The sequence below is a fragment of the Amblyomma mixtum genome, chromosome 7, assembly GCF_055824585.1.
Source record: "Amblyomma mixtum isolate Tamu chromosome 7, ASM5582458v1, whole genome shotgun sequence".
NCBI classification, from domain to species: domain Eukaryota; kingdom Metazoa; phylum Arthropoda; class Arachnida; order Ixodida; family Ixodidae; genus Amblyomma; species Amblyomma mixtum.
The window spans coordinates 35,856,826-35,875,736 of record NC_143018.1 but is presented as its reverse complement, the minus strand read 5'-3'; the positions used below and the strand labels follow the sequence as shown (position 1 = coordinate 35,875,736).

At 42.6% G+C, this 18,911-nt stretch overlaps 1 protein-coding gene across 1 annotated transcript in view; it reads left to right on the top strand.

Annotated features, from left to right (window-relative positions):
* LOC149335660 (mutS protein homolog 4-like) overlaps nucleotides 1-18,911 on the top strand; it is a 43,796-nt gene that overhangs the window by 1,663 nt on the left and 23,222 nt on the right. Inside the window, exons 3-11 of the mRNA XM_089553853.1 lie at nucleotides 1,138-1,286; nucleotides 3,082-3,230; nucleotides 4,514-4,704; nucleotides 6,757-6,878; nucleotides 7,797-8,017; nucleotides 12,121-12,315; nucleotides 14,780-14,899; nucleotides 15,348-15,414; nucleotides 18,180-18,355. Coding sequence (XP_089409979.1) covers nucleotides 1,138-1,286; nucleotides 3,082-3,230; nucleotides 4,514-4,704; nucleotides 6,757-6,878; nucleotides 7,797-8,017; nucleotides 12,121-12,315; nucleotides 14,780-14,899; nucleotides 15,348-15,414; nucleotides 18,180-18,355 — 1,390 coding nt within the window. The remainder of the gene's footprint in view (nucleotides 1-1,137; nucleotides 1,287-3,081; nucleotides 3,231-4,513; nucleotides 4,705-6,756; nucleotides 6,879-7,796; nucleotides 8,018-12,120; nucleotides 12,316-14,779; nucleotides 14,900-15,347; nucleotides 15,415-18,179; nucleotides 18,356-18,911) is intronic.

The window sequence follows — 18,911 nt, the reverse complement described above, 5'->3', positions numbered from 1 at the left end:
CATTTTGCACCTCTCCTGACGAGAAACTGCACAAAAAAACTAAAAGAGCGTATGGTATGGTATGGCTGCAGTTCACTCTAGTATGGCGTATGGCGTCGTGTACGGTATGGTATGGCATGTGGGGTTTGGTGTATATGGACGCCGTCGTGGAGTAATTTAGACTGGCGTTCTTGAACGTTCTCCAGTCGACATCGCGTAACCAGGCGCCTTGCGGTCGCTGTATCCGGGATCGAACCCGCGTCACCGGGCTCGGCAGTCAAGTGCCCCACCGCGTCGAGACGGAAAAAAGAATTGGAGGGGAATGACACGATAGTTTAATTGGTTAATTAACGCCCCTATATGCGCAATTGGTGATTCTTGACTTCACACGCAGATTCCTGGGAGTCATATCCCTGGCGCATATTTATGGCTGTCAGCTGTTATAGCCAGTACCATTCTCCGAGATCCTGGGGTTATCGTCCACACGAAACAACATCACCATACAACCCAGAGCCTTGTAACCTGTCTGCCCTAGTGATGTGCCAGGAGACCTATTAATTGTCACCTGATCCATTTAACTGTCATCATCACTGAACCCCTGAGCACATTTTCATAATTGCCCATTCTTGCTTTGGCAGCCCCTGACACCCTTAATTGAATTGTTTTTTACCCATTAGGGGTTTACACATTAAGAGACCAGAAACGGATGGAGTGGGTGAGGGAACAAACACGGGTTAATGACATCCTAGTCGAAATGAAGAGGAAATGGCCTTGGGCAGGGCATGTAATGCGAAGGCAAGATAACCGGTGGTCTTTGAGGGTAACGGAGTGGGTTCCAAGAGATGGCAAATGTAGCAGCCCAGCCAACCAAAAACCTCTCAGAGACGTCTAGCTAGACGTCTCTGAGAGGTTTTTGGTTTGCTGGGAGGTGGCGGCACAAAGTTAGGTGGGCGGATGAGATTAAGAAGTAAAGATTAACAGATTAAGATGATGATGATGACACCCTTAAGACATTCAGCTGACACTGACCTGACCCATTATTGGAACGCCCCTTCAGCTTCATCATCTAATACTAGTATTTGTTTTGATGATCCAGAAGATTGATCCTACGTGGGGATTCAGTCATGTATTCTTCTCCTGTGGTGTCTTTCATTTTAGGGGTTCTGGAGCACAGCTGGTAACTCCTGCACCACCACTGAGAAATCCCCTGCACCATGGAAGGACTGCAAGCTCTTCATCGGGGCCGAGACGCAGGACAACACCAGGCACAGGCAGCACTGACATACTTTCCAAATCAGTGGTTGTCGGTGAGCTCCTACGCCATTCCTCTGCCTCTATCTTTGGCCGCTTGCAGTACCCCGAGAACAGTGTACAAACAGCTGATTTTTTTCACTCAGTGGTAGTGGCATCAGTAAGCGTGGCAGATCAAAGGACTGTCTAATCATCATAGCTTGCAGGGCCCGGCATTGAGTAAGACAGAGAGAAAGCATATTAAGGCGAAAGAAAGCCTTTAATGCCTCATGGTTGTCGACAGCAGGTTGTCAGCAGAGGTGTCACATTTTTTCTAGTCAGACCAGAAAAAAATATCTTTGTGCACAATGGGATTCGAACCACCATCCTTCCATTTCGTAGCCGAGCGTGCTAATGGCTGCGCTACTTCCTGCCATCGCATATGCAGTTCTCCTTGTCTAGGACGCTGGAGAGTGTTTGCAGAAAGGCATCGAATCAGACGGATGCCTCCCAAATGCCCTCCAGTGTCTCCAGCATTTAAGATTCGGTTTGGTTTGGTTTATGGGGTTTAACGTCCCAAAGCGACTAAGGCTATGAGAGACGCCGTAGTGGAGGGCTCCGGAAATTTCGACCACCTGGGGTTCTTTAACGTGCACTGACATCGCACAGTACACGGGCCTCTAGAATTTCTCACAAACAATTGTGTACTTAATTAACATCTTAACCACACATCAGTGACACAAGCAGCAACACCGCGCTTAAGGCTTTCGCCTCACCGCACTTTAGCTCAGCAAAGTGCCCCCCTGAATTTTTGTTTTAATTAATTACTATTAATTTTTTGATTGATTACATGGGCCACTTCATTACCATGAGTGCAAATATGGACATAAAATAACTATCAAAGCTAGTTCATTTGTCTCATTTATTTAATCAAATAATTCTTGCAATTTTTTTCATGTACTTATTTTTAAAATTTTTTAAAATTAATAATTCTTATATTTTATTGCATTTGTTATAATTATTAATAGTGGTATTTTGTTTGGAGAATTTAAAATTGTGTGCAGAGAATGCAAATATGATAGCAGTCTCTTGTCGCTTTTGAAGAATGCAAGATTTCTTGTTGATAACATTATTACTTCTATCTGTCCTATATTGATACCTTAAACTAAGCTAAAGATTTATATGTTGTTAAACTAATCATCTAATTATCTGATAGTCTTAAACATATGAGGTCGCTATTACCTTTGTAAATTGCAGTAGAATCTTGCATTGCAAAGAATGCGAGTTTTTTAAATTTTCCTTGAACTATGAAATCCCCATTATGTTTCACATGGCGTTCTGACTGGTTGGGTATTTTTATGATGCTGTGAGAGTGACTGGCTATCATCACTGACCAGTGTGGCCAAGGTATTTATTAAGATGCAGTTTTAACACAACATAATAAACATTTTACATAGTAGCATAGTGTTAACATAATAGTAACATAGTAAACAAAATGCATAAGTTTTTTAATGCCTCCTCTGCCTATCAACATAAGAATTTCAAGAGGCCCTTATTGATTACATCCCTGGAATCTAGACTTGACCATTATTAATGTTCTCTTCTGTTTTTAGCAGTGCGCAGAGCTCTGTAGTTTTTTTTGCCTGATTTCTGCCAGAGATTGGCTTCATTTGACCACCATTCTTTCCTTCACTGTGTGTTTTTAGTTGAAGTATTTAGAGAACCATCTCATGCCATCTTGGCTGTCCTTATGGATTTAAAAGTGCGTTACAGTGCAGTTCCTTCAGGCACTGGTCTCATGAGAATAATGACCAAGGTGTTTTGTTTTTTTGTCCTCGTCCTTACTTTGTCCCTTGTCATCTACACTTGCAGCAATCGCCGAAGGCAGAGGTCTCGCCAGGGGGGATATCGGCATGGCATCATTCGATCTCAAGAACCCGGAGTTGGTCCTGGCACAGTTCCCAGACAACAGGATGTACACTAACACCCTCATGAAGCTGCAGGTGCTCGATCCTCATGAGGTAATGTGTGGAACAGCTGAGATCAGCATAGCTTTTTTTTTTTCCGTTGAGCATGAAACGCTTGTAGCCCCAGGGAGTCTACAGCCACGATCACGTATTCTCAAAGTTTGTTGATTTTTAAAGAATCTTGCACACTTCTTGTGTGGTCTCACCCAAACATCATTCATTGCCAGATCACCTCAGTCTCTCAGTATCTTCAAGTTCTCGCATTGTTTTGTTCTGCGCACTTTGTTTCCTGTTATGAAGCAGTGAAAGAAGAAAAATAGTGCACTTCTGGTCACATTAGGAATCAAACCATTAGCCTCTCAAGCACACTACGTTCGGCGCTCGTCGGACTGAGCTATAGCTCGTTAGTTCCCGTATGCATTCGCAAGAGCTAATGATAAAATATTACACTGTGCAGTCACAGGCATAATAATATGGTGTATGCACTTATTAGTCCCAGCATGCATTCACAAGAACTAATATCTTATTACACTGTACAATCATAGCCATAATAATGTGGTGTATGCTACATCACCCTGGCTCCTTTCTTACCTTACCAAGAGAAAATTAGGGGCACCTAATGCACTACATACGCTAGCAAATGCTACCAGTGCACTTATTTAAACCCAAAAAAGCTACATATTTTCACTGTAGAACATGTGAGAAGAGTTTAAACATCAGAGCCTGCTCTGTGTTGTTTTGTTCACACCTGTGCTTGGTGAAGGAGAAAAAATTGCATGTACCGTATGGTAGGATGATGGCTAGTATGGTGATAAGCCTGCAGACAAGCTTGACGATTGCGAATAATTGCTCCAGTCCTTTCGCTCTCGTGTGCTGAATTCCACTTCAAGCTACTGTGTAGGCTGCTATTCCATGACTACAGCACAACGAACAGAACAGCAAGAAGGGCACAGGCAGGGACACAACACAGCGCTGTGTTGTGTCCTTGCCTGTGCCCTTCTTGCTGTCCTGTTCATTGCGCTGTATTCATGGAATATCGGAACCAACTCGCCCAGCAACTTACCTTGTATAGGCTGCATTTCTTTGTTAATGCTTTTTCTTTAAAAAAAAATGTTTAGATAAAGTAGGAAGAAGATTGATGCAATGTTCACTTTTAGTTTCCTCCAATTTGGGCCTTTGTTCTCTGCGATTTCAGTTGTGCTATGGTTTGTGAAGAGCATTCATAAGAAGGCAGAGCTCGTAATGTGACCTTAGCAACCCTACCCTCTTTATCACTTCTGTTTGCAAGTTCTTGCTTCGTGCCTTTGCGATGGAAATTGTTCTTCGCCCACTCTCAGATTCTCTTGCCCAAGACGGTGCTGGAAGGCAACCTCATGCCCCAGCTTGTGAGCCAGCTGAAGCAGGAAATGCCAACGGCCACCATCACCAGCCTGGCTCGAAAGTTCTTCAACGAAAATCTCGGCATCCAGTATGTTAGGAAGCTCTGTGTGCCAGAGTACAGTTCGGTTGAGACAGAAGTTGTTAACAAGTGAGTGCCTTTGTGTGATCATCTGCTACGGTGGCTCAGGGGTTATGGTGCTCTGCTGCTGATCCGAAAGACGCGGGTTCGATCCCAGCCGCAGCGGTCTAATTTCGATGGAGGCGAAATTCTAGAGGCCCGTGTACTGTGAGATGTCAGTGCACGTTAAAGAACCCCAGGGGGTCGAAATTTCCGGAGCCCTTCACTAAGGCATCTCTCGTAGCCTGCGCTGCTTTGGGACATTAAACACCTTAAACCAAACCAAACCTTCGTGTGATATCTAACATTGCATCATCTCGCCGACATGTTCATGATGACATTTGGTTTTCGCTTCCATGATACAAAATGCCTATCTATATTTAATGCACAGTAACAGAAACTGATGGTATGGTATGGTATGGTATGGTATGGTATGGTATGGTATGGTATGGTATGGTATGGTATGGTATGGCATGGCATGGCATGGCATGGCATGGCATGGCATGGTATTGTATGGTATGGTATGGTATGGTATGGTATGGTATGGTATGGTATGGTATGGTATGTGGTCAAGGTGCGATTCATGTGAAATATAGGTATTGTCAGAATGTCTTATGTTTTTTTTTTCTGCTTTTGCTGATGCTCACGGTTCACCCGTTCTGCTGCCTTAATTTTCCTTTTCTTCAATTGCTGCAAAGCTCTGTCACTCTTTTGTAAAAGCAAAGAAATATGTATGCATTGTTTGTATTTTTCTCATGACATCTGTGTTGACATAACGTGGTAGATGTCGGCAGTTAATCTGTATTCTACCAGCAGTCTCATTGAATCTGACCACGACAATTGCAGCATTTCCGTTTTGCCACCATGTTTTGCATGAGAAATGCATGTGCTTAAACGTGTTACTAGAGCAAAATTTTCAGTAATTTGAACTTCATGGAGTTCGCGAGGTTTAGTTTGAAATTTGAAAGATGATATGAGGGGCTGCAGTCTCATTAATGGCAGACTGACGACAAACTGAAATTTGCCTGTATTGATCGATTAGTGCTTTCTAATGACAGAAACACTACTTTCACTAAAAACAGAGTTTTTATAAGCTCAGAAAGGTCGAAAAAATAAATGGAAGTATCACCACCAAAGAAATGTAAGTATCACCACCACGCGCTATCTTCTCAAGCAAAGTGGGATACATCAAAAAGTTTGTTTGTTTTTTTTTCACACGGATCCATGAGGATAGACTGCATCACTACTCACTTCTAAATGGGGATCGTGTAGTTCTTCTCAGTCCTGATATCATGAGTTGACTTAGTCAATTGCTGGAAAAGTTTGAAATTAATTCAATTTTCTCAGCATTAAGTGCATCTTTTGCTGCTGGACAAGAGCCATAGGATCCATTTTTACTGGAAACGATATTTGTATGGAGATGCTGTTTATCATTTTGATGCAAAACAACCATTTACATGTCTAGATAGTACACCCAGTCCTTAAGGAAGCGAATTCATTTCCAGTGGAACACACCATTGGTTAATTTTTTACACGCATATCAAAAATTCTTTACAAACTGTCAAAACGATTGGAAACTGGAATACTAAAATACCGGGATTTGTGAAATTAATGTTCGAAAGATTGTGTAGTCATGTTCTTTTTAAAGATGCACTTGACCTTACAAATTTAGAAAAAAAATTTAATTAACACTAGTTGCAGAATTTGTCTGCAAGAAAATTGTGGAGGTCGTGCTGCCACTTTCACTGTTTTGAGAAACATCATTTGCTGTGTTTGCTAGTTGGCATAAAAAGCACCCTATTTCTCCTGAAGCAGTGAAATCAGTGCTAGGTAGCGGACACTGCAAGAAAAAAAGCTGCAATTTGCAATGTACACAATCGTTTACAAAGCGCCTTAAAGGGTTAAGGTCTTATCATCAAATCCTGCCTTGTTTAGTAGATGTTTATTTAACACTTACATTACTAGCAGTAAGTTCTCATGTTTGTGCACATATGGGCTGTAATTACTCAGTGAGCTCTCAGGTGCACATCTCTATCTGCTTCAGTACATGTACATGAATTTCTGCTTCCTTGAATTACGCAGGTACTACGCGCTCTCTGCCACGGCTGCGTTGATCCACTATGTGGAGGTGATGCAGAATGTTGCCTGCACGGCCCATTCCATCAAGGTCATCTTCAGCACCGGGGAAGGCGTGGCTCGAATTGGTGAGTTTATTGCACCTTCCTCAAGCAGAGCAGGCTTTATTACAAGTGCTGTTCACAGGGAGGCATTGGTACTTTGTCTTTGATGATGAAGGTTCAGCGCAGAAGAGAGGGAGGGGAGCCTATTTGCAAAGAAGTATGGAAAGGTCAGTCTAAGCTATGATTCTCTGGCCTGGTACTCTGCACTGGAGAGAGGTGGAGAAAGCATGTCATGATTGGTAATGATGTACTCAGAATAGAGGTAGGCATAGTACACAACCACAACCACGTTGCCAGTATGCCTTGTCACAGCCATCAGTTGAGACCTGTACTATATTACATAAGAAGTGAAGAACTTGCGAAAGCGGAAATTAGCTGAGTGAAAGCTTACTCAAATGATACCATTAAACATGTCAAATAAATGTAATAGAACAATTCATAATGAGCGTTCAACATGAAATGAATATCACTGTGTGCTGCAAGATCAAAGGATCAAAATAAAAGAAAAGTCATTGCAGGTGCTGTTCATAATAGATATGCCTGTCATTCTTGTGTGGTAGAAAAAAAACTTTCAGGGTTGAAATACTAACACTTTCTATATTTATGTTCTGGTTATGAAGATAGCATAGCAGATTCAAGCCAATAGTTAAAGCAGGATTTAAAAGCAAGGCTGTATTAGCCCTCTTGTTGCTGTCACTTGTGCTGTAGTGAAGTTTATGCTTGAATTAGAAAGACACAGAAGTGCTGAATTCCTCACAAAACTACCTGCCATTGGGCTGAGCAAAGCCTAAAGCTTTTTTTGTCCACTGCCATGGGAGCAAACAACTCGTCAGCACTTCATCATGTGCATCCAAAGAAGTTGTCCTGAGATGCTGTACTTCAGGTGCATTGAGCGAGTGTGCCTGCAAGCTCCTCAGTCTTCAAAGTCTTTTGGCCTCGCAGATTCGACCACGATGCACGACCTCGAGCTCCTCACCAACACTTTGGCTCCGCGAAGCTCAGTGTCGCTGTTTGGTGTGCTGAACCATGCCAAGACGCCCGGGGGCTCAAGACTGCTCCGAGTCAACATACTGCAGCCGCCCCGTGAACTGGCCACCATCGTGCAGCGACAGAAGGCCGTTCAACAGATCCTGGACAGCGAGGAGATCTTCTACAGCTTCCAGGTGCACTCTGAGACAGAACGCGCAGTGCAGAAATAGCCTACTCTGTAACTGGAATTTGAATGAATTTGAATTGGAATTTGATTGAGATTGAGAAGTTTGCGGGGCTACAGTGGCTGCAACTGGCAAAGGACAGGGTTAATTGGAGAGGCGTGGGAGAGGCCTTTGCCCTGCAGTGGGTGTAGTCAGGATGATGATGATGGTGGTGACGATGATGATAAGACATTCACTTTCCTTAGGGTCCGCTGCCTGCTGTCATACTTGTCATGAGCAGGCAAAAGTTGGAGGCATTTCACCTTTGTTCGATAGTTATAAACAGTAATGTTTTTAAGGCAAAAGCCTTTATAGGCTCATGACTCACCAGCGTGTGCGTCCGCAGAAGTTGTCCCACCCTAGCTGTCAATCAAACTGATGACGTCATCAACGTGGCATAGTATGTCGTAACACGAAATCGCCGCACCTTAGCTGTCAATTAATTAAAAACTGATGACATCATTAACATGGTGTAGTATGTGGTAAGATGAAATTAATTGAAAACTAATCAAACTAATTAATAAAAACAGACGTCAGCAACATTGTGCAGTATGTTGTCACACGAAATTAATTAAATAAAATTAATTACTTTAAGAAAAATTAATAAAAACAATTCCCAAAAGACTGATGACGTCATCAAATGGGGTAGTATGCCATAACCGAAAATGTACTGTGCGTGACCGTGACGTCACCTATGACATAATCACCACAGCAACATGGGCAGCAACAGAGATGGAAATGGCTTTCGCCTCAGTGCACTTTAGTAAGAGCAAAGTGCCCCCAAGAATTTTTAGCAGGAAGAGAAGGACTAAAGCGCTACTGTCATTAATAGGAAAAATAGAGAAGAAAAAGTGAGAGAGCAGATGAGAAAGTGCTGTGAGCATTCACTATCTCAGCTTGAGATGGCTCATCTGTGACAGAAGCTGTAAACTTCTCCAGTTCTAGCCTGGACTAATCATGGGCTCTAATAATTTTATTTATTCTTTGCAAAAGCAATGAGAAGCCTGACAGAGTAGCTATTAATTGGGATTGAGCAGAAGAGGCTGGCTGTGCATAAAATTTGAGTGCAAATGAGCCTGTGAGCTTTGGCATCAGAAATATTTTACACCTGTTTACATCATCATCATCATCATTTATTATCCCTTAAGGGCCCTGGTTTGGGCATTACATAAGGGGGGGGGGGGGGGGGACAAGAAAGTATGGCCATGGTCATATTTATACAGACAAGAAAAACACAACGAGGCATGGTGATGTACGTGCATTTCTATGATCCGTGCATTTTGAAATATAGGGAAAACAAACGGACGAAAATTACACAGGCACTTATGCTCCGCATACTTTTAACAAACAACAAAACAGTATATTCACACACAAAAAGGAAAAGCAATCGGGTACTGAACAAAAAATGCAGTGTATTATTTAACAAACAACAAAACAGTATATTCACACACAAAAAGGAAAAGCAATCGGGTACTGAACGAAAAAATGCAGGGTATTAGAGAAAAGTATAGCAAAAGAAAAATGAAATCCTATTGCTGCTCATCAATTTATTTAGAAAAATGAGCGGATGTTAACTGCCTGAATTTTGAGTTGTCACGCTCATGGACAATAGTTTCGGGAAGTGAATTCCAGTCATCAATAGCCAAGGGCAAGAATGATTTATTAAATGCATTTGTGGAACCAGTAATACGCTGCACGCTCAGGGAATTGAAGAGCCGACGGGACGTTCGTACAGGTGGTACCAGAAGGGAGGTTCGCAGGTCAGGACGGTTGTAATATAGATTATGAAATAAACTCAGCCGTAATGTCTTCCTTCGATGAGTTAACGAGTCGAGATCAATGGATGATTTGATGGCACTAACGCTGATCCGTGTATCATATTTTGAGCAGATGAAGCGAGCTGCACGATTCTGGATGCTTTCTAGTAAGTCAATTAAGTATTGTTGATGAGGGCTCCATATTGCGCAGGCATATTCAAGTTTAGGTCTAATGTATACTTCATATGCGAGCTTACGAATGTTACTGGGGGATAAAGAGAGAGAACGCCTGATGAAGCCAAGTGTTTTAGATGTGTCCGCCACAAGTTTCGTGATATGCTCAGACCAGTTCAGTTTGTCTGTGATAATAACTCCCAGATATCGGTATGATTCTACACGTGAAATGATCATGGAGTTCAATGAGTATGAATAATCAAGGTTGGAGCGTTTTCGGGAGACTTGCATGCTCTTACACTTGGACACATTCAGTTTCATCAGCCAGGTGGCGCACCAGGTTTCTATTGTGTTGAGGTCTTTCTGCAGGAGCAACTGGTCAGATGTATTAGTGATGCGACGATAAAGTACACAATCGTCAGCGAAAAGGCGGATTGTGGATGAAATGCCTGTAGGGAGGTCGTTTATAAAGACTAAAAATAAAAGTGGACCGAGGACAGAGCCTTGGGGTACGCCTGAAATGACATTCGAGTTTTTGGAGCGATGGTCGCCAATAACAGTGAACTGAGTGCGGTCTGAAAGGAAGGAGGAAATCCATGATAGTACCAAGGGGTCAAGAGAGAGGGATGAGAGTTTAAACATCAGACGTTGATGTGGGACACGGTCAAAGGCCTTAGAGAAATCCAGATAGATAATATCAGTTTGAAATGAAGAATCCAAATTGAGGTTAAGGTCCGTAGTAAATTCGTAAAGCTGGGTATCACACGAGAAACCAGAACGGAATCCATGCTGGTTGGCAAAGAAGAAGGAATTTTTGTCTAGATGAAGAGCAACCTGTGAGTATATGATATGTTCTAGCATTTTGCAAGCAATACATGTTAATGAAATAGGGCGATAGTTTGATGGATCAGAGCGATCACCTGACTTGAAAACCGGAACAACCCTACTTAACTTCCAGTCATTTGGAATCGAACTACTTGAAATTGATTGGCTAAAGATTATTTGTAATATCTGACATGAAATTTCTCTAGTGCCTTTTAGTATTTTGGTAGGTATCTCGTCAGGTCCAGGGGCGCTAGACGACTTCAAACTGTCGATAAGTTTACCTATGCCTTCGGCAGAAATGGAGATTGGGGGCATCTGGCTGAAATGAGAGCTGTTATGGTTGGGTACATGAAGGACGGGTTCATGAGTGAAAACGGAAGAGAAGTAATTGTTCATAACATCTGCACAGCGATCTGCAGAGACGTGCGAGCCATCTTGCTCACGCAAGATAATACCCTGCGGCGAGTTATGGTTTGGCAACAGAATCTTCCAGAATTTCTGGGGGTTATTTTTAATTATGTTTTGCAAATCATTATTAAAAAATTTCTTTTTGGAGCGTCTCAAAAGATTCGTATAATTACGGAGACATTCGAAGTATTTATCCCATTTTGAAACGGTGGCTGAATTTTTGGCTGCTCGGAAAAGACGCTTTTTCTTTTTTAATAATCTTCGAAGAGAATTGGAAAACCAATGCTTATCAGCATCTCCTCGTATGCACACAAGAGGCACATATGACTCCATCAGCGATAGCATTTTCTGTTTGTAAAGCAACCAGTTACTACATCTGTTTAACATCTGTTTAACGCATGTTTGAGTGCATGTTTTAGGTGGCTAAAACATTCACAAATACGCCTGCACAGATATGCCACCTGTAAAAGTTTGCAGGTGGAGCAGATGTAGCTAAAGCTTATAGGTGCGCTTGTTTGCACCTGTCCGCCTGTACACCTGTTGTACAAGTTTGGCACCCACTAAGGTGTCGGAGCTTTTAGGCAGCTGAAGCATTTACACCTGCTATTCAGATGCGACACTTGAACAACAGATGGCTGAACCATTTACACTGGTCTGCACCTGTCACACCTGTACACCTGTTGTACAAGTTTGGCACCCACTAAGGTGTGGGAGCTTTTAGGTAGCTGAAGCATTTACCCATATTGTTCAGGTACAACACTTACACAACAGGGGGCTGAACCATTTACACTGGCTTGCACCTGTCACACCTGTCGTGTTCACAGCACAGCAGTTGGCATTTAATGGAAAACATGGTGCTGGTTATTGCGAAACTGAGCCCAGTGTGTCCCGCTTTCCCTGGTGGTGCAGTTCCTGCTGGTGAAGTTTGCAGACATGGAGTCTCTGTTGGCAGCCCTGGTACAGGTGCCCCGGGTGGAGACCCTGCGCACCATGGAGGCAGCCGTGCACAACTGCGTCTGCATCAAGCACATCCTCGAGCACGTCGAGCCACTGCGCATTGTGCTCGACAAGTGCCAGGGCACCCTGCTGGGCACGTACGCTGCGGTGAGCACTCGGCAGCAGTTGTCCGAGTTTCAAGTACTGTTAAAGGGACATTAAGGAACGATTACAGTTGGCTGTATTAAGGTGAAAGCCTTTAATGGGTCATACTTGCAGCCATGACTCCGTCCATTCATCTATTACATCTGAAGTGAGTCACAACTAGTCATAACCAGTTATCAACAAATTAGTCATGACTAACTAGTCGCTAACCAGCCATGATGGGTTAGTCATTAACCAATCATGACTAGTTATTCATCAGCTAATTAGCCATGACTAACTAGTCATTAACCAGTAATCAGCTAATTAGTCATGAATAACTGGTTATTCATGAATCATGACTAGTTAGTCATGACTAATTTGTCATGACTAGCCAGTCCAAGTCGCCCACCTTGTATGTGCCTATGGCCGTGCAGCCGAAGTTGCGTGGAAAGGTTTTCGCCTCATGCACTTTAGATCATCAAAGTGCCCCCGGAATTTTTTTTTCTGATATATTGCACATTCTAATCACAAAAAAGCTCCTTTCACTGAAAACAGAAAGACCACGAAATGTGTAATGTCCTTTGTGTTAGTCCAAAAGGATGAAACTATTATTAAATTCAACTGGTTTCATCAAGAGCACCTTCATCAATACATACTTTGTGCGTGGCGAACATTTATCTGTTTTCATCTCTACCTGGCCACCTGGCTCTGAGTTTTCAGTTCCGTGGTTTAGGGTTTCATGAACCATGGCTAGAAAGGTCGATCTCCGCCGGGTGTGTGGCTCTGTGAATGGTGAAGTACACTACAAAATGAAATACAGGTATCGCCAATAGAGGTCCTTTTCAGAAGCAAACCACGGTGTGTCAAGACAGTTCTTTTTTACGGATCCCTGAGCCTAGGATGCACTACCATTCCCGTTCATGCGGTGACACGAAATCTTTTTTCAGTCTGACAATTCCCAAGTTTGGTTCAAGCAGTGGACAAATTCACAAATAAAATTTCCTTTGCAATAAATGTGTCTTTTACTGCTGTGCAAACTTTAAAGTCACCAGAAAGAGCCATGAAATCCGATTTTCGCTGAGGTTGAAATTTGGACAGAGTTGTCCTGACTCCTTGCTATTTCTTTAAACTGTTACTCAAGGCAGCATATCCTGGATGGGCTATTTTTGGATCCACTGCGAGATCATTGACTGAAGGTGAATTACAATGGACTCCTCGGTTATTGAAATGAACGTGCTGGTCCCATCATCTTCCATTCCATTAAAAATGCACCTCTTAATTTGAAACTCACCTAGTTCAAGCAAAATTTCGGTCCCTTTTCATATTTTATATTATCAGGAGTCTGTTTCAAACTACTTTAAACTCTTACTAGAGGCACCATGTAGGACTCCCTAATTTTGGCTCCACTGTGAAATCATTGACAGTGGATTGCACAGAGGATGGTCATTGATTCCAACTTGCTTCATTTAAAACTTCAGGTTGTTTGATGTTGTCAGCGTCATGTTTACTAAAAAAAAAAGGTTCCCCTAACCCAAACTCTACATAAACCAAACAAATTTTTTTGATCCCGTTCTGAGTCTGAATTATTGAGAGTTCGGTATACAAGCATTTTAAGCCAGAATGGTCCTGCTTGACGCCCAGCGTAGCATAGCACAGAGTTTGGAACTTGCTAGTACTAAATAAGTATTCTCTAAATACCTTCTTCTTTGACTTGTTCAAGCTAGACAGAGATACTAGAAATATGCAAAATCTGGACAGAATTTAATGAGCAAGGATATATGTTGCATGTGGCTATCTGTTGTTGTATTACGGATGAAATATCTGCTTACCTTACCAGCATGCTTGGTAACTATTTTTAACAGCCCAAATTTCACTTCCATTTTTCTCACATTTTTCTCACATTTGCTCTCTCATGTCTCTAAGTAGCCTTCTGTGCTAAGCTACTAGCATTTTGTACTAGTAAGTAAACAGATAATCAGTGCTCGAATGCATGTTATGAAATGGATTGCTTGCACATGTATTTTTGACCCTTTCATTTTTAGAAGAGCTGTTTACCCCACTTCAATCCAAATTTGTATGATCGAACCCTCTGCAGCAAGAGTGATGAATGTCGTAGGTACAGCAAGCTCTCCATGATTTATTATCGCAGAATTTATGCCACTTGGTTTCAAGCTTGACTTCTGACAACCAAAGGTCATGTGTGATGTCATTCACATCAGTATGTGAAGCACAGGTTCTGTGGGCTAGTAGGCCCGAGACAACTGCGGATTGCTCAGTTGTTGACAGTAATTTATGTGGGGCAGCACAAACCTGCTGCATTTCATTATTTCACATGGCAGAGAGCAATGCCTCATTGATGCCAGTTTTGCGAAACTGAGCAGTTTCAGCCAGTTAGGTGTCCTCTTTGCACTCTAAACAATGTGGGGAATTTTGACAGCTAAAAATGAGAACTTGTATAGTATTTCTTTTTATCTTTCTTTCAATGTAGCACATCACTGATGTCCGGTACGGTCAGATGCATGAACGCATCTGCACGGTTATAAGGGATGATGTCGTCTACCAGAAGGGCACATGGAACAGAGTCTTGCAACTCTGCTTCAGCATAAAGGTTAGTTCAGCATGTTCTTACATTTGCAGCATGCTTTAACAGCTAACCCCAGCTTGATTCCTATTCCAACAAGCTTTTGTTTACAATGCATGCTGACGTCTTGTAGCCTCTTTCTGCTGTAGCAAAAGAATTACAAAGAAAAATTGAAATAATGACAGTGGACAGGAGTGCAAACAGTATGTCAGATTTATATCCTCCTTCAGTGCATGCAGCTTATAAACTGAATAACATGAAACATTTAGGCCGTGTTTGGAATCTAAACATTTGCACTGGAATTGCCTGGAATGTTTTTCTTGAACTCTGTGCCCGTCAAGGGTTCTGAGTTCCAGAGCAGAAATCAAGCATTGAGCAAAAGCTGCGCACCATGCTCTAGGTTTTGAATGGTATTAATAAGGAAACCAGCTTTGTATTGGGTTCACCGGAACCTCATCTTTTTTCTATTGTTCAGCCCGAAGTCAACGGCCTCCTTGACATTGCCCGAAGGACCTACTCAGAAGTGCAAGATGATATTCACGGTGAGATTGCGCTGTGCTCACATAGGAAACCTATGGGCCAGAGGTTCGCGAACCCAATTCCGTGGAACCCTTGCCTTCCTTGGAGCACTATTTTAGTTTCTCGAGCACCTATAGTATGTGTCTGCCTAAAACCCCACCTTTCCTCTGCCTTAATATGGAACTAATTGCATTGTAGTTGCTTATAGTAGCTTGTGTTACTACACAGTGAGTCATTAATATTGACTTTTGGCATTTTTTGAGGGGCTGTGTGTCTGCATGTTTTTTTTTTACTTTCATGTTGGGCGGAGGGTTTAGAAGTCAAGATGCATGGGGTTCTTGACACCTTTTTAAAAGCCAGTGGTGCTCCTGGAGGATAAAAAGATTGAGATTCCCTGCTATAGTCTTATAGGACGGATGTACATGGTCTGTTCTGAAAGTAGTAGGACTCATTTTTTTAAACAAAATTAATTCAAGAGAATAGTACAAACGATTACAATTTTTCAAGGTAGCACCCTTCCGCACCTACACACTGCTGCCAATGAGTTTTACAGTTTTCGTACGCCTCCAGGAATGCCTGGACAGGAATGCTGTTTAGCTCCCTCGTCACGGCCTGTTTAACCACCTCTACTGATCCGTAATGTTTCCCCTCGAGCGTCGATTTTATTCTCGGGAATAGAAAAGTCTGGCGGGGCCAAGTCGAGGCTCTAGGGGGGGCTGAGGCAGCGTTGCCGCCTTGTGCTGGGCAAAAAATCAGGGTCCTCATTCAGATGACGAAGAAGATCCTACCGGTTGGGCTTTTCCTCCTCTGACAACACTCCCGGCACCAACTTCACGCACGCTTTCCTCATGGATAAGTTTTCTGTCACGATCCCAAAAACTTGGGTTTGAGGAATGCTCAAGTCACCAGCAATCATTCTGAGAGATCACTGTTAAGTAAATGTTTCCCTCGCTACACATTTTTGTTGGTCTTGCTGGTCGAAGGGCGTCTGAAGCGGTCGTCTTCCTCCACTCTTTCCTTACCTTCTCGGAAAAGCTTGTGCCTATCAAAAACACCTGATCTACACCTGGAAGCGTCACCGTAGGCCTCCTTAATCATGTTGTGAGTCTCTTTGCCCGTTTTACCAAGATTTACTCAAAATTTGATCGCGTATCGCTGATGCAGTAAACGCTCGACGATTCTGCGTGACGAGACGTTTCGACAGGGGTTCACAGTACAAGCGACCTCCTGTTTTTAACGGCCAAGAGCCGACTGCCGATTTTCCCCAGCATTCCCAATTTCCCCATGCATTCCCAGCATTCCTTCAACGATCCTGCACACGCAGACCACCTCTCGTCCGCCCGTTCGCCCAGGAAAAAACCAGTCCTACTACTTTCAGAACAGACCATGTATATATGATTTGCATCTGTCTCACTGGTAGCTTATTCAAAAACCATGGCAATCTGTCGTTCTCTTTGCTTTGAACATCTATGAAGGAAGCAGTTAATGCCATATTTACTCTCTTAATTGATGCATTTGAGTAATGCACACAAACCTCCCAAATTTTCTTTAAATTTTCGGGAAAAACAGTGGGTCTGCTATGCAAGCAATTGCGGTACTAGTTCCATGTATTGTGGTTGACTGCGTTTGGATCGCATTTATAAACAAACTAAGGGGAAACAGCTAAAAGGCTGTTGCTGAGTCTGTAGGAGTGATTGTGTAATGTAAGTTTTAATTTGTCATGGCTGTAGCGGTGAGGCGGCCCTTCTGACACCGGCTCACACATCTTGGTCTTCCATTTCATGAACACTTTCGTGCAAATCCATCCCTTTAGTGCAGTTGTTTACCTGTGCAATACCCACTTTTCGCATACCTTGTAAAGCAGTGATTTGTTATTATTGTGCAAAAGAAAAAACTGGGGGCAGTACAGAGTTTTCACTTGAAGAGAAACGCTGAAGACAGAACAGAAGCTGGCCTGTATTGACAGATCCCTGCGCTCAAGTGTTAAAGTGCCTACTTTCACTGGGAACAAAGCTTTCATTAGTTATCCAATTACGGTGAGTGAACGTTTTCACAAGCAAACTGCAGGGATGGCAAAAGAGTTTTCTTTTTTTTTTTTTGCGGTTCACTGAGGCTAAGCCGCAACACTATGTTCACATAGACTGGTCACCATTATTCCTTTCATTTTTGTTACTGCAGTCACGAGTTTGAATCAAGTGGTGAATCAAGTGGCAAGGGAAAAACAAAATTCATTTTTAAATGCAATTTTTTCTGTAATAAATGTCTTTATTTGCTGCCAAATTGACATGAAAAAAACAGCTACTTCTACATTGCAAACGAGCGCAACCCTATTAAATTTTGACAGACATTAATTAATCACTGTACTGAATAAAAGCTATTGCCAATTTGTCTCAAAGTTCTTTATCCAGTTACACTTATTCTTGTTGCTGTTGCCACCTAATTCAGCCTTTCGCCATTCATCACTGACCAGCATCGTGCTGAGATGCATCGTTTTTTATTGTATTGCACTATGTTTTACTCTATTGACGTTTTATTCGCAGTTGTATTTGCTTTGTCCCCCCCATATATGTAATACCTCGATATATAAGGGTAAAATAAATGATGATGATGATGATGAACAAAAGCTGGACGGAGGTGTCCTCTGTGTCCCTTTAACATGCAAAAGCTCATCATTTACTGCTAAAAATATGCATGTGGGTTTTCCTTCTTTTATCCTTGTATGTAAAGCCGCATGCTGAGTTTCCAGCTGTGGGGAAATCGACGGATGTCTGGCGACACTTCTGTGCAGAGATGGTCGAGAAGGACCTGGCCCAGGAGCATGGACTGCCCCTCAGAGTGGCTTACTCCCAGCTGCGAGGCTTCTACATTCAAATGAGCTACACAGGCCGCGTTCCTGACCTGCCCGACAAGTTCATCAAGGTGTCCCTCACCAAGACGACCATCTCGTTCACCACCGACGGCCTGGTGAGCTGCCGAACGGTGAACACGTCATCAGTCGGGGGCATGTTCGATAATTCTCCGATACTCTGCAACAACTTTTTCTCGCAGTGGAGTGGGAGCTACGAATCTGAAACGCGCCCTCTCTTCTTACGCATGTGGAGTGTAGTCCCCAGTTTCAGTTATTCATTTTTTTTAACAGTATTTTGTCAGTATACCGGAAGTTTCAGTGAACACTTCCAAAAATTTTCAAAAATAGGCTTTTTAGGGTAAAATTATGGCTTCTGCAGCATGGTATTGCCAGGCCTGGTGGACAGCAGAAGACTGGTGAATCATCTTATCTAGTAAGCTGGTTAACTAATTTCTAATAATTAACTTTTAACTATTAGAGTTAGAAACCTGGCGGTCGTTAGTAATAGCCATATCAGTTTTTAGACTTTCAAAAACGTGATTACCCTTGGCGCTGTGGCTCGAAAAAATTTGGCTTTTTCGACTAGTTACGTGCACTGGAGGGGTTGCTTTTCCTGCATGCTTTCAAAAGCGCATGTATTTTCGCACGATGCAGCCAAACTTTGTTGAGCCA